We start from the raw sequence: 22,370 nt of genomic DNA, 5'->3' as shown, positions 1-22,370 counted from the left end.
TGCTTAAAGCAGCTTTAGGCTCTCCAGGCAGTTTGGATGGCACATTGGCACATTCCCATCCCTGCACAGAGGTGAGCTTTGTCCTTATTTGAATTTTCAAAAAGTCCACGTACTTTACAGGTTTTGTTCACACCGCTGTTATTTCAAGTGCCTCCAGAAGCTCCATGCTTTGTTCTCTGTCTACAGAACAAAGCGTAAGTAATGGCAGAGAATTGAAGACAAATTTACCTGTCGTGAGTGATCATCGCATTCATGCTTTTCTGTATTTCTTGCTGAGGTTTTACTGCGTTACTAGTACTTTTCAAGTGTGAAAAAGAAGGTACTTTTTCCTGTACAGATTAAACATCAGGATTATAAACTGTTGCTTGAGACCAGAAGCTCACGAGCAAAATTGGTGTTAGTTCACGCACAATTAATAGAGAGGTTGGTGTTTTGTCATTAGTGCTTACCTCAGGAAACCTTATCCTTGTGCTGTGAGAGGTTTAGACAAAAGTATTCATTTATAACTTAGCCACTGTAGATGGAAACTTCCCACAGAGACCTCTGCTAGTGCACGCAGCCAGCTCTGAGATCAAGAATTCGATCTGGAGGTTGAAGCAAGTAGTCCTGTCTGTCGAGGATTGACAGTGCATCCTTACAGATGCTTCAAGGATTTTTTTTTTTTTTCCAACTCCTCTCCCAAATAAGGAAGCATGAACCCAATGCAATGGATCAAAAATGCCACTTTGCCAGTTCAACTTTGCTGTTCTTCTAGAAATGCTGAGCAGCTCCAGGGACTGTGATCACCGGCAGATAAGTTTGTTTATCAACGAGGAAATGAGTGAGCACAGACAACGCTCCCATTATTGCAGTTGGTGTAAAAGGACTAAATGCTAAAACTGGTGAGGTGTGTCGCCGTTGGGGATTTCCATAGAGGTTTTTCATCTCTGGCCATTATTTCTGCAAAACAATTCACTGTAATGTTGAAATTAGCATGACTTACATTTAATGTGGGATGCGGCATAAGATTAGAGGTAGCGGATTGCTAGCGGACAGCATGTGGAAGTGTGAAATGGGCCAATATTTGTGTTCTCAGCTTTGCATTGAGTTGCTAGAACAGCCACAGAGGACGCCTTTACAGCAGGTGCTCCTGTGTATCTCTAGCTGTAAAACTAGGGGTAATGGTATTCGTTCGTTTGCCTCACAACGGTGCTGTCAGGATTATTTAAGGTTGGTGAAAATCGGAAGGTTCGGGCACAGCCAGCTCTTGCTGTCCTGGGCTGTTTTGTGTCGCTCATTCCCGGCCACCTCAAAAAACCTTTCAAAGTTCATTTATATGTACCCTACATTTCAAAAGAACAAATTTCTGTGAGTAACAGTGCTAATACGTAAATGTGTTTGCGTATCAGTGTATATCTAGCTATATACAAATGTCCATGTTTATCAGCAACTAAGGTGCTAGTCTGGCCTTCTGTCAGAAGACGAGATGATGTGAATTGTGATCTGTGTGGGAATTACTATCTGTAATAGTCTGATAAAAAGGAGTGCTTAACTCCTAGAAGAATCAGGTCCTTCCCTTGAACTATGGGGAACTTTCAGGAACTCAAAAATATACAACTCTATTTCAACTATTTCTAGTATCCATCTCCCTTATAAGCTGTAATGAGCCATGGATTTTATCTAGAAAATATCTCTTTAGCTTTAATTATAATTCTAGGCATCTGGGAGACTAGGCAAGTCAGACAAAAGGGTTTTCTTTTTCATTGGGCAGAGTTTGTTGCCGTAGGCTTTTCTGCCTCTGACATGTTTCCTGTGAAGTTCAGCACGGCTTAGATCAAAAGGCAAACACAGCCCATGATTATAATGATGGAAAGCCTCCGGCTTAGCGCGGAGATGAGCCTTCTGGAAATCTGGTTCAGATAATAACTCATCCGAATCTTCGGTTTGCAGATTTATGGAGGGCGGAGGAGTTTTTAAGCTCCAAATGTTCACAGTTCCCATTTTTTTCTTTAAAGACAACCTAGTACAATTTGGATGCACGCTATCTCATTACACTGTAACCTGCATAGAACAAAAAAAGGAGAGACGCCCCCCCCGGGAGTGTCAGGTAAGTCAAGCTGGCCACCTTCTGGCCCTCCAACCGGTTAGATTTACAGCTGCTCCAAGTGAGAGCCCTACTCCGAGAGGTGAGTGCTGCACCTAGGGGAAGGCTGTCGTTTTCTCTGGTTGTTTGCTGTGATGTGGTGTGAAGGCCAAATAAACAGACTCTGAGTATTCAGCGGGAAAGCATAGAAGTCCTTACCCCAGTAGAAAGGAGGAAAAAATATATCAAGAGTTTCCCTATGTTGCAGAAGCCTGCAGAAGGTGAACATCCAAAGGAAGCTGCACCCCTCGCGCACACCGCGCACATCCCTTCACACCCGGTGTGGCCGTCACCGCACGGAGGGCTTGAAAACCTCAGCGGCTCTAGTTATGGCAGCGCGTGCAAGGTAGCCCCCGGCTTCCTGCAGGGCTCCCACTGCCGAGGGAGCAGAGAGGCACCCCTGGAACAACGGAGGAGGAGCAGTCAATATTTTGATTCAAATATGTTTGCTTCTTTCACACAAGAGAAGATCTTACATTAGGATGTCACATCCGTTTAATCAGGCAAATGAGCTGTTAGACAAAAAAAACCCCACAAACCCATGTTTGTGATTACAGCCCATGAACTGCCGCTGTCTTTCAGATAGCAATACAAGTTCATTCGTGTCATTTGAAGTGGCAGGAGAAACCTGCAGGCTCTCAGATGTGACCACAAAGCCGCCTCTGCCCTCAGAGGTGGCCATCACCTGCACATGATGGCTGTAGCCCTTCCCAAGAGCATAGGGCAAAACCCACCGAGGTGAGCAAGCGTTGGTACGCTTTGTGCTGCCACACTGGATTAAGAGCTTTTTTTCCCCTCCCCAGCCCAAAAGCTGCGCGACCTTCACTAATCCCCAGTAAAATGCTCATTTCCCTTTTGCCACCATACGCCGAGTCCCGCGAGAGGCCGGGCACGAAGCCTGCGGGCAGGGAGCGCTGGCTGCAGGTGTGATTTGGGCATCCAGGCTGGATGCCCTTCAGCAGCTGTGCAGCACAGTACCAGAAATGCGGTATTTCGGTTCTAATTCACATCTGCAAAGAAGGTTACACAGGGGTGAGAGGTGAGGGTGAGATGCACAAATTGAGTTTAGATAGTTTTGCGGGGAAAAAAAAAGCAGCAACGCAACAATCTCTTGAGCTACAGTACCCACATGCCCTAACATACACCACCATTCCTAAAAGTCATTCCCCATTTTCCATGAGGTAAAAGAAAATTATACTTTTTTCATGAGATTTCTCCTAAAAAAGCTCAATACACTTTTTAGGGTTAAGTTTGTTAAAAAAGAAAATAGTGGGGAGGGAGCAATCCCAAAAAGCTTGGCAGGCTAACAGCATTTCAGAGCGCTGCTAGTTTCCGATTTCATGCAGCGAAAGTAAAGGGAACTCCCTCAAGAAAATTGGACTGTATATTTAAAAAAATGATACTAATTCTACAACCTTTTGCCTCAGCTAACATTATTCTGACACTAAAGTGTCTACCTAGGGACAGCTGTTTCCTCTTCATGACTAAATACATGAATAAATTTATTCCATAGAACAAAATACAGGATTATTTCATTTGCCTTGCCTGACTTTGTTTCTTCTTTTTTTTTTTCCCTTTTGTTTTCTTTATTTGATGAGCTGAAGGTCGAGGAGGTGCCTTTCCTAGCAATATTTACATCTCTGAGCGTCTTTTCCCACTAAGAAATAGCAAAAGCTCCCGGGAGTCCTTTCTTCATGGAAAAGGCAGCAGAAATGCTTACAGCTGTAAGCAGCCTACCGTGAGCTCTTTTCTTTAAAAAAATACAGAAATACAGCAAAAAAATTAATCAAATAATTGGCGAGCTCAGCTGTTACACACTTGTGCTGCAAAATACTCTGGTTTTCCTGTGGTGAAGTGGGTTTGGCGGGGGGGGGTTGCATTGCAGCTTATTAGTATGGCACTTGTGTGGAATATAAAATTGAGCCTGCTGTGCGCCTTTGGTGGGCCCGCCGCTAAACGGGGCGGGGGATCTGGCGACAAAGGACACCAAAAAGGCCAAGGTACTCAATGCCACCATCTTCCTGGTTTTACTGGTAAGACCAGCCTTCAGGAACCACAGGCCCCTGAGACCAGGGGGAAGGCCAGAGCAAGAAGACGTACCTCAGTGGAGGAGGAGGAGGAGCAGGTTGGGGAATAAAAGTTCCACCTTTAATACAATGACCCCAAAACGCTTTACCTAGGACTGCAGAAGTCGGGTGGGTTTGTTTTCTGACATATTAACCAAATGACGGAGTTAAGAAGCGACCTGATTTCATCACCTTTTATTCAACTTCCTAGAACATGTTCCCTTGTAAGAATGAGGCTTCCTTTTTTCCAGAACGTTGAAATATTTTCTGCATTATTACATGGTGAATTTGTAGACTACTCAAAAGATCCCTGAACCTTTCAAAACACCTGGTACAAAACAAATTAAAAAATATTATACTGCTTTTAAGTTTAAGGCTTAAAATGTGGTATTGCTCAGGCTGTGAACTACATGCGGATTTAATTTCACAATGAAATCCTAATAAAAATTCTCCTTGGGGCTCACCTTTAAATACAATTAGGTGCAAAATTTTCCTTATCCAGCCCAGAGCCAGAATTGCCAGCAGTAACGAGGCCAACAGTATAACCACTGAACTGAATGCCTGTACCTGTATACGCACTGCATGTGCGTGTGTGTGTAATGCACACCCTGTACACTAACACGCTGGCAGGGCTATTCCCACCAGCAGTTGGTTTATACCCAGAAGCGTGATTATTCTTACTTCTAGCCGTGACCGTTACATTAATGCCGTGCACGGTAACTGAAACATTATCTTATTGTCCAAATAAATACCTTTCTGGATCCTCCTAATCTTTTAATGCCAGCTGTGCCTTCTGGAGATGACTTGCCCATTTTAATGATACAAACTTTTTCCAAAGCCTTTCAGATGTAAATGACTGCTCTTTCAAGACCATTGAATGCAAAAAAACCCCACTCTTTTAAAATATTCTTTTTAAATAAAATAAAAAACATAACCAGAGTACTCTCTTTATTGCCACAGTATTCTACTTGTATATTACTTTTTCATGCACTGTTTGTACCCAGCTAAGTTTCCTCCAGTCTTTCTCATTTTTGTATGGAAATTTTACCTGCATCTACAATACGTTCTATCACCCGTTCAACCTCCTTTTCCTACATTAATTTTTCATTACCTTGCCTGTCTCTGCACTTCATGGGTGCTTTTCCAGAGCCTTATTAGACTTACCGGCACAGGCCCCATCTTTCGTCTTGGCTCATTTGCTGGTCTCTGCTCCAAGGAGAGACGGCTGGTCCCTCTCTGACCCAGCTCCTCTCCAGTGAGGCTGCGATTTCTGGGCCTCGTGAGCCTGCACGTCTTTCCAGTGCTTTGTTGTTTTGTGCTGATCCCAGCCCAGCATATGGACCTGGCACAACCTGTAACTGCCTCCATCAGAGGCCAATGCACCCTTAATCTTAGGCGTAAGTTTTTGCAGAAAGTATTCAGTGAAAAATCTCATTTGGAAGTCCCCATCTGAATGGAAAGTATCATTCCGAACACATTTAATAGATTTATTAAATTTAAAAGAACATAGAGATTGATAGGTTCTTTAGAAACCCGATCATTACTGAGACAAGGTATTTCCTTCTCCATCAGCTTTCTGCAAACATTTTTCTGCTTATTCAGTAAGTGAAAAATAGGAAATCTTATCCTCAGGTAGTTGAGTCTCCTGTACCCAGCTCTCACTAGGCTGAGAAACAAATCTCTTCTTCTCGATCCTTCAGATCACAAAAAAACTCAGCAGTTAATATTAGTGACCTTTTAAAAGCTTTTAAGGCAAGTTTTCACAAATATATAACTAAGACATTTGCTTTGACTCTTTAATAGTTTATGAAAGTGTTGTGGTTGAATACTTCTCCTGCAGTTTCCTTTGCTTTTTGCCATGGGCCAATTTCTGCCCCATGGGAAGCCACAGCATGCTAACGGTGGCTGGGGTGGCCTCAGGTGGCCACCTCACTGCAAACTCCAGTCCACCGGGGATGGACAAACACCCCTCCGGTAAAGCCTTTCACCCAGCCTGGCCCCAGATTTTCTCTCATGGAGGAATCACCAACCGGTGCTCAAACTCCCAAGCACTTCAGTATCCAGGGCACGACTGTGGCCAGCACAAGATCCTTTGGAAGATGCTTGAGCAAGCTCAGCCCATGCAGTTGGTGGTGGTGGTGCTGTACGAAAGGCCCCATCCTTGCGTCTTGCTGTGTTCCTGATGGCAGGAATGAATTGCCACAGGGAGTCCGGAGGAGAGTTGCGTGTTGGTTGGAAGAGTCCCGGCAGAAGTACGTCCTTCCAGAGCTGCATCAGTTTATGCACAGACAACTCTGCAGCAACACTGTCATGCAGAAATGGGAAGTAAATGCTGCAGAGTTTGTATTAATTATTCAGCAGCTTCTGCGCAATGAAGGACAAAGGCAAAACTGGCGTAAAAGTAGAGAAGACCTCGGACTCATTCCCTGCATGGACCAGGAAGGGCAAAGGCTGAGGTCCTCAAGCATCAGTAGCCTGTGCATCATGTCCGGGAGATCCAGGCAGCGCTCTTTGGCGCTTTGCAGGTGTGAATATCTACCACTTCTAGGCAGTCCTGGCAGCGCACAGCACAACACCAGTGGAATTTGCACTCGCATTTTGTCATTCTGCTGACACGGGAGGTGTCGTAGCCTCTCCCGCAGCACATCACTTCACAGCTGTCCATGCCGCGGGAGGTTTGGTTACAAACCCGACCAGCTGTCCCGAGGGACCCTACGAAGGAAATGCAGGACAGGTCAGGAGGTGGATTTTAAGGAAGGACAGAAAGCATATGAAAATAGGTATAGGAGCCGTAATTTGCAATGTATTTGGTCCTTCAACATCACATCACCTGGGATTCAATATCAAGCCAGAGAAATGCCTATAATAAGGTAAAATTGCTCTCAAATCATAGAATCATAGAATCATTAAGGTTGGAAATTCTCAAATTTATCCTGGAAATCAGCTTCGGAGATGAGAACAAGTAAAATGGACCAAATACTTCAAGGCTCTGCCCAATTCTGTTAGTAGCATCGTGCTTTGCTTCATCTTTCCCGAGCATCTCTTTCCTCTCCAGCGAGTAGATACCCTCCCCGAGGCAGCCGTGCGGCCCCCTCCAGCCCCCTGCGTCCAGTCCCCCCGGGCTGTGTGAAATGGGGTGCCCAGGAGGAGCACCCCTGTGGTGCTTGGGAGCTCATGGGCTCTGCAGGGGAGCTCTGGGTGGGCAGGGGAGGGCTGGGAAAGAGGAGACTGCTAAATGTGGTGGCTGCAAGGGACACACTGGGCAGAGTAACCATGCTGCCAAGGGTTAAAGTCGTTGCACAAGTGAGCACAGAAGCACCCCAACCACTTGGCATCACGGCTGCGTCCGCCCACGGCCCCCGTGTCCACCAGTTCAGGTGGCAGCTGAAGAGTGGCTGCTCTGTGCACCTCATCTCTGTGGGGTACGCGCCAAGGGTTCTTCTCCTCTTTCTCGGTAGCAATTAGGAGAAACTAAATTAGAGCCTGCTGTGGACAGAAGGAGGGGTAGGGGAACATACCCCACCTCTTCATGTTCTTACAATCTCTCTGGAGTGGCTGAAATGCCTCTGCCCATCTCCACATGGCACAAAATGGCTCTTTAAGGCATGTCTTAGCCCGCCCAGCTACTGTACCACATGGGAGCTGCTGCTCAGCTAATACAAACTTATCTTAGGGTTCACTTTCGGATCTATACCACACCTGTTGACAGATCATTATTATCCATCTGAAAACTTCATGAATACTCATTGCTTCACCTAATTTCTTATGTATTGCTATTATAAATCAATTTCAGGTATATCCACGAGATGAACATTGTTCTGACATTTTCCCTAGACCTGATTATAGCTCCATTCTTCTGGTCTTGGCCAAAATGGGATTCTCTAAATATCGACTACGGTCATTAAATTAACCAGAAACATTTTACAAAGTGTATTCACAGGCGTACATCAAAGATGAACAATTTACCTTCTTAAAGAAAAAAAATACATGCAGACATTAATTCAAATTTGCATGAGCTAGTACAGCAAACCAATCTTAATTAATAAAACTTAAGCTGTAATTAATCTGTAATTATTAAAAATCTAAGCTGCATAAACTCTGATTTTCTTTTTTTCCCCCCTATGGTGTACTTACGGTTATATATACCACTGCTGCTGTATTGAAGCACTTCACAACATACAAGTATTCACTGTGCCTCCACCCTCTACTGTCCCCAGCACGGGGGAGACTTCACGTCTTTTCAGGCCTGGGCCCAGACACTGAGGCAACGAATGGTCTCAGGCACTTCAGTAAAGTCACCTTCTCAGACGGTGGGTTTTCATGGGACCGATACGTGATTTAGCCTCTTAGCCACGGTGGGGGATGTTTTGCTCTTTTTGCATCTAAGTCAGGACAGGCTTCAACTGCTGCGCCGGAGGAGTGTTTCAGTCCCTAGAAGGCGTCTCAGCCTTCCTTCCCATAGCCTATATTCCTGTATTTATTTAAATATTTAAATATTCATTGGGTAGAAATATACACCTGGAAAGCTTCAATATCAAATCGCTGGTCCAGGTCTGCTGCGGGCAGAGCAGAAGAAGGGTGTTGTACGGCCACACACACTCCAGGCTCAGTGGGTGTCCACGGCCGCCCCAGCCACCTGCCCCAGGAGCTGCTCACCAGCTGCTGCTGATGGGGGAGACACCGGCCCCGGCTCAGGGGTCCTGAGCCACAAAGGTGCTGTGGCACCGGCCAGGTGGAGACCTGCTGAGCCACCCGAAAGGGAAAAGGCAGAGGGAGGAGAAGACACGCTGAACGGAGCCAGAGATGGGCTCCTGCACCTGCAGCCTGATAAATCCCAGATCTCCTTGGGGTCCAAGCCTGCTCACACTGCTGCCCGTGGACCAGTGCTCTGCACAGCATCCTTGGGGAGGCAGCTGAACAGCACTTTAAGGTAAGTCTCTGCTATCTGGGGGAGCACCTCAGGTTGATGTAAAAACCAGTGACGTGTTGCATCAGGCACGCCCTGCACCAGGGAACCAGCAGTAGCTCCCGGTCTCCTGTTCCCGCAGCCAGTGACAGCACCTGAATCCCAGTGCAGTGGGTCCCGGGGGGGAGGAGGAGGAGGAGGAAAGGTAGCACCAGCAACGACCCACATGGGCACGCACCACCCCTAGCAAGCCCTCTGCCACGCAGTTCTCCCTGCAAGGCCAGCTGCACCGGGGCAACCTGCACAACAGGCAAAGCACTGATGCCAAAAGGCCTTTCCCAGATCCTTTTTCCAGGAATTGCTCTGCACTGGGGGAGAGAGACTTCTAGTGGCCCCAGGTGCCCCCGATCTAGGCAGGGTTGAGGAGTCAAGAGGATGCAGAGCTACATGATCCACCTGTGGTCCCGTAGGAAGCCTGTGGCAGAAAACAAACCAAACCTGCTTCCCGGCTACCACGTTCTCCTCCATCCGCGACACTGTGCAAACAGCTGGGACATCTGAACCTAAGTGCTGGTGCTTGTGTCAGCCCACAGCAATATCCATCACATGCCAGACTGTGCAAAATACAACTGAATAACCACGTTTATAGGCGCTTGTCCTGCCCTCTCTGCTCAGACAAAAAAAAGGTACAACGCCCAAGCCTGTGACTCATATGATTAACGTTCTGCATCAGGAACTTGGTGTGAATTCCTGCTTACCTCCCTGCACGGGCTCCCCCTCACCTCCCTTGCTCTGCGTGCTGCTTTACCCCGCTGACGGGGCCCAGCCCCAAAGTCCCGGGGTGCCTGGGCTGTGTAACGCAGCATGTCTAGGACAATAATCTCCAACAACCGTCATTTAGGTTAGATTTCAAACCACTTGGTGCTCTGCTCTCTGCATGTTGTTTGTGTGAAACGAGCTGGACGCTCGATAGCTCAATAGCCTTCGCTGTGCCACCGTCGGGCAGCGGCCGGCCAGGTGTCACTCCTCCAGCGGAGGCAAAGCAAAGCCGCTCTCCACCTCAGCACGCCTCCTGACCGGCAGCAGAGCGGGGCCATGCTGCCTGGCTGCTGGGGTGGAAGGAAGACCCCACGTTCCCCTCCGCGTGAGGCCAGGCGCGGGTCATCATGCCTGGCTGTGATGAGGTGCAGGAGCTGCCCTGGGAAGGTCTGACCGCATTCCTCAGCCGAGGCACAGGTTAGTTTCCAACTCCAAAGTTCTCATTTCCAGATGTTTGGGGAAACCGCACAGCAGCGAAGGGGAACCTGAGCAGGATACGCCTGCTGGTTTCAATGGGAGTTTTGCCACTGACTTCAAAACCAAAATGATTTCAGCCCCTAACAGACAGTCAGAAGTCGGTATCATCTGATACTGCCCACAATACAACATCAACATTTACTGCACCACTAGGAGAGGAGACTAAATTATCCACAGAACGTGATGAAAGAGAAAACAGGCTCATATAAAGGCTTAGTTTCTGAGCAAAACCAACGTTTTTGAGAAGTTCAAACAGCATCTTCAGCATCTTTGCGGCTTCTCTCATGAGAAGGAAAATGAACAATAACCGACAGCGAGCAGCCGGGCAAGTTACTGCGCTCCTTGGGGGCACTCACATACCCCGGTGATGAAGACAACAGAAGACACTAAACAAAATACAGAGGAGTTTTCTGAGCTTTGCCTGCTACCTGTAATGCACCTCCTCATCGCTTAAGAGGCAGGAGTATGTTCTAACTTGTAAAAAGTTTTCGTGCAACTTCTTTGTTTTTATTTCAAGTGTTGGAATTGCCATGCCGACCCACAACATTATACCTGCCAAAACATCCACAGCTTTTAATACTGCCAAATTTACGGCCCGTACATCAAACCCTTTCTTCTTGTTTTGCACAGTTGTTTTCTTAAGCAAACATATGGTAAGTTGAAAAATATTTTTTCCCATTCCTAAAGCACGAAAATGTATTTATTCCTTTATAACGTGAGATATTTCCCTTCTATTTCCATTGATTAAAAACCTGGCTTCAAGCAATAAAGTTCATTACTTGACTTTCACCTAAAAAAAACCCCAAACCAAGCAGTGAAACTCCCAACAACAATAAACTAGTTTCCACACGAGCGTTTGGGGAAAAAAAATAAAATTAAATATTCACAGAAAAGTAGCTCTAAAGCTACTTGTCATACCAAGAAACATTCACGTTTCACGTACAACACCTCAGTACAGCAGGGCTGGAGAGGACAGGCAGCGCATGCTGGAGGCAGCCTTGTCCAGAGGGGCTGGGATTTCCCAGGCCAGCAACGAAGAGACAGCAACGTGCTGATAAAAACAGCTTATCCAGATTCAGTTTAGAGCAAATGCGTCTCGCTCTAATTTCCATAGCTACTGATAGCTGTCATAACCTCTCAGCAACCAGAGGCTCTTGGGGCAATTGTGCTGCTCCCTTGCTGGATGGTGCTTGGAGGAGAGCTGCCCTGATGGAAGTCATCGCAAGCTCCACCGTCAGCTTGCATGGGGCCGGGACTGCACCCAATATATTTGCAATGTGTGAAGTGGGATATACGGGCCAAGAAGTCGCACAGGGACTGCCTGTATGCGGCTAACCTCAGTGAGAAGTTTTTAACATAGATCAGGATTGGTTTCCCTCCATGGGTTACATACCTCAAGTACTAACACATCTTGCCCAACACAATACTTTGCAGACTACACTTTAATTTCACATTTTTCTTTCACTCTGGACTTGGCCTCATTCGTCTCAAAAATGCAGCAAACGGCTTATGTGGGGCAGCAGGGGAAATAAATTAACACGAAAATAATCCTGTGAAGGACCCAGAGCAGGTCACCCTGGGCATGTGGTTTGTCACCCAATGCGCAGCTCCTGCAGGCTGCCCATAGCACTGCACATGCATCTCCACAGCGCTTTCCACCAGGAGACCGGGTGTGGAGGGTCCTCAGACCCAGCCGCAGCACCCTGTCTGCCTGTTGGGGACACAGAAGATGACCACCGCAATCCAGGTACACAACCCACACCTTATGCGCAGGCAGAGGCAGTGATGCTGACTTTGACAGCGCCCAAACCAGGACCATGCGAGTGTTGGGAGAAACCTACAGGTGACTTGAAGCACGTGGCACATGGGTTTGCAGCAGGTCCTGAGGGACTGCTGCAGCAGCTCGAGACCATCTACACGTAGACACGACCTGCCTCTGCTCCACCACCACCTCCACGTGGCCAAAGCCTCTTTGCTACCAGAAGAGTTGTGAACAGTCAACACGCGCTCACCAACGCCATCCTGCCACTCACCCACCAACTCCACCTTGGTGTCCCCGCCTGGGGATGAAACCTCCTTGCTCATACGCACCACCTCAACATGCGTAGCTGAGCTCAGCTTGCTCTACACACTTCGGTGGTGGTCTCCCTGCAGGAAGAGGCTTCACTTAAACATTGCTTATGCTTTTTGGTTGCTCTGTACAAATTATAAACCTGTTCTAAAATGTTTTCTTTCGCAGGAAGACATTACACTGCTTTAATAGTCTCTACGAACAACAGCCTGTAACGAAAGCTCGGCCAGCAAGCTGGTGATGCCCGCTCTACGACTGCTCATGTTTATTCCTAAAGCAGTCTCTGCTTGTCCACCAGTACGTTCAAAACATGATAAACTTGCAACAGCTTTCAATCAACCTAGCCTGCATGGATGATCAAATAGCAATCTTTCAGAACTTAAAATGCTTCTAACAGAAGCTTATAAGCAGACAAGCAAAAGTTTTTTTACAGCATTTCGGAGGTGAAGTTACGCATTCAGGGTAAGAGAGTACGTGCCACAGCCACTTGTGTAGCCGTCACTTTAGTTCCCTTCACAGCTTTATCATTTCTAACAGGTCTCTCCCTGTGTAGTGCTGGGTACGCTTGTATTGGTTTTGGGAGCCGGAAATTTATGATAATATAAGGGAAGACTGTGCAAAGCGTGGCAAAATGTGTAAGTTCATGACAAGACTTTCAAAAGCCCTCTGGGATGTCCTACCTCTGTTTCTATCAAATTATGAGTACAAAATCGTGAGCAAAAATTATTTCGGCATCCATGTGAGCAGAGGTAAGTGAATTCTGAACACTTCTGAAAATCTTCCTTTGGTCCTTCTCTAAAAGTCGTGAAATCTTAATGCTAGACAAGAGGTGGTTGGGTTATTACGTTCTCTTGCTATTGAGTTGCTATTAGTGTTTTCCACATATTATCTCACTCCCAAAAGCAATGACTCCTCTGTTCCTTCTAGGAAAAAAATAGTAACACATTTTTCACTTCGTACGGGCAATTCATGTATGTACGTCCAGCTGCCTCCCCCAGACAGACTGCCAGACCCAGCGGGGTGTATTCAGTTCCAGCACCCTCCAGTGGCTGCCCGCCACCAGAAGAGCCTGCCAGACCCAGCGGGGTGTATTCAGTTCCAGCACCCTCCAGTGGCTGACCGCCACCCGAGAAGAGCCGCCACTAAAAGCCCCAACAGCAGAAGACAAGACGCATAGTTTTTTGGATAGGCCGCTGATGATACAACCCCTGAGCACCTTTAATTTACTGGTTCATATGTGTTAGCCCACCCAAGCCACAGAGGACACTGGCTTGGTCATTTTACAGCTTGTGAAGCTGTCTCCTGGTCAAGTCGTGACGCTTCGTAAGGTTTGTTCTGGGAATCCTTCATTCAGTCCCCATACTAACCAATCTCCAGATATACTTTTTTTTTACCCCCCCCAAAGCACTAAATTGCTTGAATTCCCCCGAGAATGAAAGGCAGAACTGTATTCAAGGACATACTAAAGCGCTGTGGTATTACATTTAGCTGACGCTGAGATGCTCCCCACCTATTTCTAAACTCAGACTTCCATAATCTCATTTCATTTCTGGTCATTTAACAGGGCTAACACTCCGGAGCGCTCAACAGGGCAAACCAAAGGTAATAAAGAAAAAATGCTGCTCAGCTGCTGAAATTACCTCTCTCAAAGCCAGATCAGTTTTTGTTCGTCTGATTCTTTCCTTGCTCCACGCGAGCAGCAGGGCATCCCGCACCCCGTTAAAGGTTTACTGCAGCTTGCCAAAAATGTGCTCTTCCAAACAGCCACATTCTCTGAGTTCTGGGCAGCAAAGAAACACCACCTCATCCGCAGCCTTATCTTGAGCTGAACCAAAGCACGTGTCAGACTCTGCCATCTCTGGGCAGGCTTGACAGTGTCAGGCAAGCGCGCATAATACACTGTGGTGAAAAATGCCCACTCTCCTCCACAATAACAAGACTGACAGATGAGATTAGGCTTAGTACAAAGAGATTATTAAACGGCTTTTTGACATAAAAGTGGGTCATGTGTGGGCCCTCCTTTTTGGGGGAAAGAAATCACGGGTGTTACAATGAACGAGGCAACTTCAAGCAACAAAACTTTGAGTAAATCCTAGTCTGCAAAGTTAGTCTCTGCACAATGCCACAATATGCCCATTTATTCACTTGGATTAAAGTATTAGATTTTACAGTGTCGGTCGCTATTCAAGGAACAACACGTGCTTGTGCAGGTAATAAGCATCACCTGCAAAAGCCATAAATAACATTTAAAATTACCTTGACTACTCAACTAACTAGAAACACTGTACAACATAAGCATACTGGATGAAATTCTGTGTTCACTGAAGTCAATAGTACATGACCAGGGTTTCACATATTGTTCTTATTTAAGTACAGTTGTTTTGCAAAGCTTATTCCAAGTGAACTTGGATTGTAAATATGCAGCGGTGCCAAAAAGAGTTGAGCTGCATTGCTATCCAGATACTTACGGATATGTCATAGCGGGTGCAATCTGGTACGTTATACAACCTATTAATTAGTTCCACAACATCTTTCATACATTACTCAGTCTGGCTCTCTTTTCCAAATTTCAGGTTTTCTAGTTGCTGGTTTCTAATTGCCACATCAGGAAATGCTATACACGGGTCAAGAACCGTTAGCAGGATTCCTGGTGCTTGGCAATGCCTTGAATCCTGCAACACTGTTAAGTGTGTCTCTATTGAAATCTCTACCAGCAGAAAAATTCAGTGTTAATAGCAGCCCTGAAACTTTACCTCTTCCCACTGGGGCTGGCACAACTCTTCAGAAAACGTGAAGGTTATCATGGACGGAGCCAACACTGTCTCGTAAAGAGGAATACACAGCCGCGTCACTCGATGCAGTGTGCTGGGCCCCACCGACCTCTATGCTTTCATCCACCTGCACGTCCTCCAGCTGCCTTGCACTGCGTTACCGACAGCTCCATTGACTGGTGCAAGCATGGTTTGCACCAAGTTGCTGCACCTCCTACATTACTGATGGGGAGAGGTGCGTCTACAACTAGGGGGTCCACGGTCCATAGTGAGCTGCGGGGAATGTGCAGATAACGGAGGACACTGGTCTCTTGGGAGTCTGCAGCAGCAGCATAACAACATGGAAGACAAGCAGTGCAACAGGAGGTGGTATCATAGGGACATCGTGGGACTTGGGGCTGCTGTAGTTACATCTGGCAGCTCTGGAGTGAGCTGTGTGATACAAGCGTGTACGTGGCTGTGTACAGTACGGACCTGCCTCCAGAGCATAACTCAAGTTGCTTGTCCTAAAAGCAACTTCAGCCTTGCAGCGTCTCCAGGGCTTCATAGCATCTGGAAGAAACTGCTGAATTATATTAGAACAACTGGTTGTCATACACCTAGGGATATTGAGGAGCTATTGTTCTTGTACAGAGCTATCCTTCCAAAACATCTTCCTGCCTGTTTCCTGCTGGTTACATGCATGGATTTTTTTTTTTTATATATATGTATATATGTATATATGCACACACACACACTCAATAATAATGATAATTTTTTACCTTCAAAGTACAAACGTCTGAAATAAAACCATTCACGTGTAACGATAGAGGCTTACCTACATCCCTGTCCCTGATACAGTAGTCTGGAGAGCTTTCAAAGTATACCAGGTCATTCTTAGTTGGCTTCTTAAATCTCTTATTAGCCACAGTGAAACCCGTGCCATCTTGATTCATGACCACCTGAATCGCTCCATTGTATTTCTTCCACAGATAATCTCCTGTTTTCCTAAAGTCTGCCATGGCCAGCCAACAGGTCCTTAGAGTGCATGATCCACTCACACCGTGACATTTGCACTCCTGTTTCAAAAACCGCTTCACGGCCTGTTTAGAAACGCAGTAAAATACACACAGGTGAAACAAACTAATTTACACTTCTCAGCCCTTTCCCATTCATCCTGTAATGCCAGGCTTGCAATGGGTCTCCAAATCACGGTCTGTAGTGACACCCACTGGTAGCATCAAGTCATCCCCACATGGTTGGTCTGCTCTGGTTGCTTGACTCAACCGTACACACAGTCCTCCGACTGGTGGGCTTACCTTCCCCGCTCCTGCCAGTCATCCCGAGGATCGAGATGGTCCATAACGCTAGGACACAGACCGGACAGGAGGAAACGATCTGGGAAATGGACAGAATCACTCAGCCCCTTGGTAGGCGAAGGTACCCCCTTTCCCCATCGTTCCAGCTGAAGCATTGCCGTGCTGACCCTCTCTAGCTCGCCTTCATGAAGTTGCCCTTTGCCCTGAATAGCGTTTCAAATATTTCCTACAAATTCATAGGCATTTCATATTTAAATGATTTTGCAGAGACTGTATGAAGCATCGTACCTGGGCTAGGCATCTGCTCCACGTAAAATTTTAAAATATGGTATTTTTAAAATGCTTATAAACCTTTTAACAAACATTTTAGAGTAAGGCCTTCATTAGCTTGCACCAGAGAGATCACCTTCATCACTAATTTAATGCCTGGATAGCATTAAAGCCAATTCAGCTTCATCTCAGACATTTAAGCTATCTGTATGATGTTGGAGAACAACAGAAGGGTTCATATACAATAAATAATTCATTCCTAATTCTGAAGATACGGATATTTGATCTATAAATATTATGCCTTAAGGGCTCATGAAATATGAACATTTTAGAGTTTGTACAAGAGGAACAGCATCATGGGAGGAAGGTAAGCGAGAGGAAAGCTCAATGATTAGGAGTGAGACTGATGCACAGCGGGGTAGCATTTTTCAGTCAGGCTCTTAGTAATAAAGCGAGAATGTATTATAAAACCAAAGTACTTCTAATTTGCTTTCTTTCCAACTTGTAAATGATTTGACTGCTTCAAAGAAGTCGCTGATGTTCCCGCAGCCCCACTTTGTTGCCAATAGTACTGTCACAAAACTGGGATTCTGCTCAGAAAGAGATTTAAGCAGATGCTTGGTTTTAACTGTCTGAGTGGGAATCAGTTGAACTACTTGTATGTTTAAAACAACTTGCTGGACTGAGGCCTGGAGTAGCAGAGGCAGCACATAGGGATGCAGGGCTTTTTTGTCAGTGATGTTCCTATACTGATACACAGCATATTATTTTGTATGATCCGTATGGGATTATTATAAATATTTATTCAATGTATTTTTGAATTAGTAAAATCAGAGTAGTCTAGTTTTAAAAGAAACCTATCAACACCCCTTTTGGGGGTGAGAAAAAGCCAAGGGCACAGCTGGTCTTATCCACACCCGAATGCCAGGCTTGTGAGCAGGCTGAGGTAGTGAGGTCCCTGCACCGTGGATACAAAACAGCATCCCTTTCCATAAAGCAGGTCCTAAAGCATATGAGAATGTGTTGGTTATTTTTAATCAAATACATTTATTAAAGTCTCTTCATCTTTTTTCTAAAAAAAAAAAAACAACTACCTGCTTACCAATACTGTCTTATTATTGGTGTATATATTTTTTTAAACTTACTAAGACACTCGACTATTTCAGAAAGTACTTCCCAGCGTGAAGTTAATTCACCCCTATAAAGTCTTCGCTTGTGTCGTAGACTGCAGTCTCTTTTGGACAGTAACATAAATACAGCAAAAGTATTGCATATGCATGTCACTGACCTGAATAGCCTCATCTGTCTACATTACATATTAATTACACCTGCTGGTAATAAACAGGAGGAGGAAAGATGTTGGAAGGAGAAATATTTATCAGGAAAATCATCTCCTTGCAGTACAATTCATTAAAATTGGATCTTTTCTTCTAATAAGGACTATTTAATACAGAACAATTTTACAGTTTATAAAGGGAACTTTTTAATACAAAAAGATCAGAATATGAACAATTTACTTCCTACTGAATGTACATTAAGGAAAACCAAAGACAAGAAACAAGTCGTCTCTAAGATTCACTTTAGAAGAGCTTGATCTAGCACTGTAAAATATTTTTCCATATTATTTCTGATGTTTTGGATGCAGGAAATTTTTGAATATGTTTTGAATAATGAAACAGCATAGTCCAGTTTGATGCACTATTCTTACTATTTATAACTGCCACCACAAAACATTAGTGCATGTATTCCTCAGCCCTTGCACCAGCAGTGGGCAATATGTCCGGCAACTACTCCTTCTACTCGCCTACAATAAAAAAGTAAAGACTCTTCTTGTTGAAATTGAAGAATGGTATTTTCATGCAATGTTTAGAGAAGGGTTTTGTTTAGAGCAGGTCATGCCCGAAGGCCAACGCCTTTTGGAGGGACACGTATTTTGGATTTATTTTCTTAAAAGGTGAAGTAATTGTATTTTATCTCTGCTCATTTTGTGTTTAGGTTTACCGTATACATACAGGAATGGACAGTATGGTTTTTTTCTCCAACGTTATTTTGAATTTGCTCTTTAATAGTCAAGCCTGTTCTTCAGCGTGGTCTTCAGCCTCCCTTAGGAATTTCTATTCTTTATTAACTGAAAGTAAAACTCCTCCATATATAAGGATTAGGCTCAAAACAATGCCTCCATCCAAACTGATCCTGCAACGACTTGGGCTCGGGCTTAACGTCCCACACAAGGAGCCGCTGAACTGACTCAGACGGGAGCACTGTCAAGCAGTTGCACTCAGTCTGTTTGGAGATCTCTGCCACGCTGAACCTCCAAGGGAGACAGAAATAGCATCTCAGGCCCCCGCTCAGCCCACGCTTCTTCCTAACTGCTGAGATCAGTCAGCAACCGTTACCTGCCCCAGACCTGTGAGAGCTCACTGAGAGCATCTCCAGGCATCTGCTGGATGGACACCCACCTTCCTTCCAGCTCTGTTGTTGTGAAGGTTCATCAGCGCTCTTGCATCTTTTCCTTTCCGTTCTTTGGCATCCACGAAGGCTCTGGCAAATTTAACGCCGTAGTCGATGTTATCGCTGCAGCCACCCCAGTCAAAATGGCCCTTGCTGTCCTTGGCAGAGCCTTTCTTCTTGGGATCGCAGGAGCAGGATTTCAGCTCCCCTTGGCTACATGCCCTGGTGATGGCAAAAACAACCCCAGCGGAGGAGATGGCATGTACAAAAGCAGATTCCCGACTACCTGAAACAAAAAAGTCGCTTTAAAAATCGTCGGGGTCGTTAGTTTGAGTGGCTATCCTAACTCCAGCCAGTTAGCCTGGGCTTTTTTGCTGAGCAGAAGATAAAACTGGGCTGAAATCACACAAACACACATTCCCTGGAGCCAGAATTAGTCATGGCTTAAACTTGGACCCCTCCCTGGTAAAAGCTCATCAATATAGTGTTAGAGTTGGAAAACATTAAACGTTTGCTTCTGATATTGATTAATATACTTTCATGGATCAGTTGTTTTGTACAGATATGTGAATAGGACAGCTGGTATTTCTAACATGTTTCATCGATTTAGAGAAATATATGAAGTGCTATTTCAGAGACAGGTTTAAGAAATTATTAAATAGGGACACTGGAACAACATGTACATTGCAAAATACTGAAAATAACTCTTGAAACTAGGTTTTCCTCCTCTGAAACACTCGGAATAAACTTTCCTGCTTAAAAGGCGGTAGGGAGAAATCTTGGGTGTTATTTTCTGAAAATAAATTAAATTTAGGTTTTCTGCCTAGAACCAAGCCCGGTAACCGTAATTCACACAAACAAGTTCCATTAAATCAATGGCACTACTTGTGTCATGCTTGAGGCAGGATTTGGCCTGGCAGCTGTGACTTCCGCACGCCAGCTGCTCGGGCAGTTTTCCCTACTCTTAATGAAGATACGTTATTATACCAAAGATTATCTGCATTTCTAGGCTATGCCTACTCTTAGGCTATCGGGAACGTACGTCAATGCAGTGACTGCTCAAGTTTATTTTAAGATGTAGTAATTTACACAATACAGAGCTATGTTATATTGGCACAACTCTATGTATGGTAATGGGGTGTTTTCATGCTTTAAAAGTTTTTTAGCATGGAAAGAGTGAGAAGTAGATTTTTGTGCAGTATCTGAGGCCACTGGCAGTGAGAGAGACCTGTTCAGAGGACTTGTAAGCCTTAAGTAATGTTAGCACAGTAAAGTAGGACCCCAAAGAGGGAATGTTATCTGTGATTTTTATTGTAGGGGCAGCATTAGACCGTATAACTTATTATTTAGTATTTGTATTCCAGTAGCATCTAGATGTTTCAAATAAGAAGGGCCCTAGACTTCCGTGTGCTGTGCAAACCTTTGGCAAATGGCAACTAGAAGCTTGCAAAAGGACTGGGCAAACCCTGCCTTCCCTACACTGCCTTCAAAATCAGGCGGGAGATATTGTGGCTTGTTACAAATCATGCTCTTCTGAAGATTTCCTTTCTGAGAAAACATATTCAGAAACATCAACACTTTTACAAATGAAAAAGAAACACTGGATGTCGTTGGAAGATAGAGGTCTCATTGGAGTTTATTAAACTAATCAAAAACATTTCATTTCAAATTAGAGCAATATCAAGCTGCATTTCCCATCGCATTCACTGCCTGATCAGGCTCAGCATAGAGCTCAGAAGGAAGCCCGACGCCTTAATTCTCTCCCATGAGCCAACAGTGAAAACTTCACTTTTGGAAAAACTGCATTTTTACTTTTTTTATGAAGTAGCCTCATCAGAATTAGGCCGTGTTCTGTCAGACGTGTTTTCCTGAATGTCAGACAAACCTCATCGAAAACTTCAGCTGATGACTGACGTTACCGGTTACTCACAAATAATTGCTAAGGGAACGTGAAGCCGGTTACAGGAACCAACCGTTTACCAGCAGCGGAGCCTGGCACCAAATGATGCTCCGTGGATGAAATCCCACTGCTCGGGTCAGCGTGCCCAGCGTCTCCTATCCTCCTCCCCATCCCCTCCGCTGGGGCAATGGCCCCGGGGTACTTTCCTCCTCCTGTCCCTGCAGGTGCCACGCTGCTCACAGCCCAGAGAGGCCGTCTCAAATGGTGCCGGCGACATCCCAGGGACACAAGTGCCAGGGCAGGGCCAGCCCCACCAGCTGTGTGCCACGGCTGTGCACCCAGGTGTGGTGTTCGGTGAAAAGAGCTACAGTTTAGAAGAATCTCAGCACGTTTGCCACTTGGACAGGGACATCCTGGCACGGTAAGAGATCTCAGCCCTTTCTTTAAGCCAAAAGGACCATATAAGCTGTCTGAAGACTCACTAGATGCCTTAGTCCAACATTTCGGTGGCAACAAGACCCTGCTTAACCATCCTCCCTCAGGGTGGGAAGCACATTGTAGCCCTCAGCTGCTCAGGGTCTGCACAAGCCTGGCTCACCCCTATCAGATGTGTCCCTGCTTATCTCTCCCCCAGATCCTGATCTGAGGGACTGGTTGTCGCAACCCCTGCAGAGGGCCGAGGGCCTGGAGGGCAGCGCTGCCCGGCACACGTGCAGACCCCACACCTCGCAGGCGGCACAGCTCTGCGGGACTGCATCCTGTCACTGCGCTTCCCTGGGGCAGCTCGCTCGCTCGAGCGAGAACCAGCCTGCTGAAGGGGTTGTCGTCTGCCATCCCAATGCACTGGCATCCTGTTTGGACATGGGCTGCCCCTTTCAGCCCCCCCCAGAGTACTGGTCTCCCTAGGCAGGGTGGGCTGTGCTGGAAAGCCCCCTGCCCAGCTGCTGCGTTCTGGCACCTCGATTTCTCTGTAGCCCTTAATTTGGGGGTCCATTACACAATGAAAGCCTGAGAAGTTGGGAACTGCAGGGCCAGCCCCTAATATGCCAACTCCCCCTTTCTGAACCTTGCCCGTGTCTTTCTGCTCTGATACAGGTTTTTAAGCAAAGCAGTACTTCTCACTACCGTATGTGCCGTTCTGCTGACTGTGAGACTCCAAGGTAATTTTGCGTTTCCCCTTGCCTTCCCCCGAAAATGAAAAACGAAGTTTCACCGCTGC

At 45.9% G+C, this 22,370-nt stretch overlaps 1 protein-coding gene across 1 annotated transcript in view; it reads right to left on the bottom strand.

Moving 5' to 3' along the window:
- Window positions 1-6,670: 6,670 nt before the first annotated feature.
- Window positions 6,671-22,370, bottom strand: part of WNT2 (Wnt family member 2) — a 19,024-nt gene continuing 3,324 nt past the window's right edge. The window contains exons 3-5 of the mRNA XM_009286873.2: window positions 19,260-19,537; window positions 16,050-16,314; window positions 6,671-6,900 (exon numbers count right to left, since the gene is read on the bottom strand). Of these exons, the coding sequence (XP_009285148.1) occupies window positions 6,671-6,900; window positions 16,050-16,314; window positions 19,260-19,537 (773 nt within the window). The remainder of the gene's footprint in view (window positions 6,901-16,049; window positions 16,315-19,259; window positions 19,538-22,370) is intronic.

The sequence above is a fragment of the Aptenodytes forsteri genome, unplaced genomic scaffold (assembly GCF_000699145.1).
Source record: "Aptenodytes forsteri isolate BGI_AS27 unplaced genomic scaffold, ASM69914v1 Scaffold166, whole genome shotgun sequence".
NCBI lineage: Eukaryota > Metazoa > Chordata > Aves > Sphenisciformes > Spheniscidae > Aptenodytes > Aptenodytes forsteri.
Note: the sequence above shows the minus strand (reverse complement) of the source record. Positions and strands in the feature narration are given on the sequence as shown.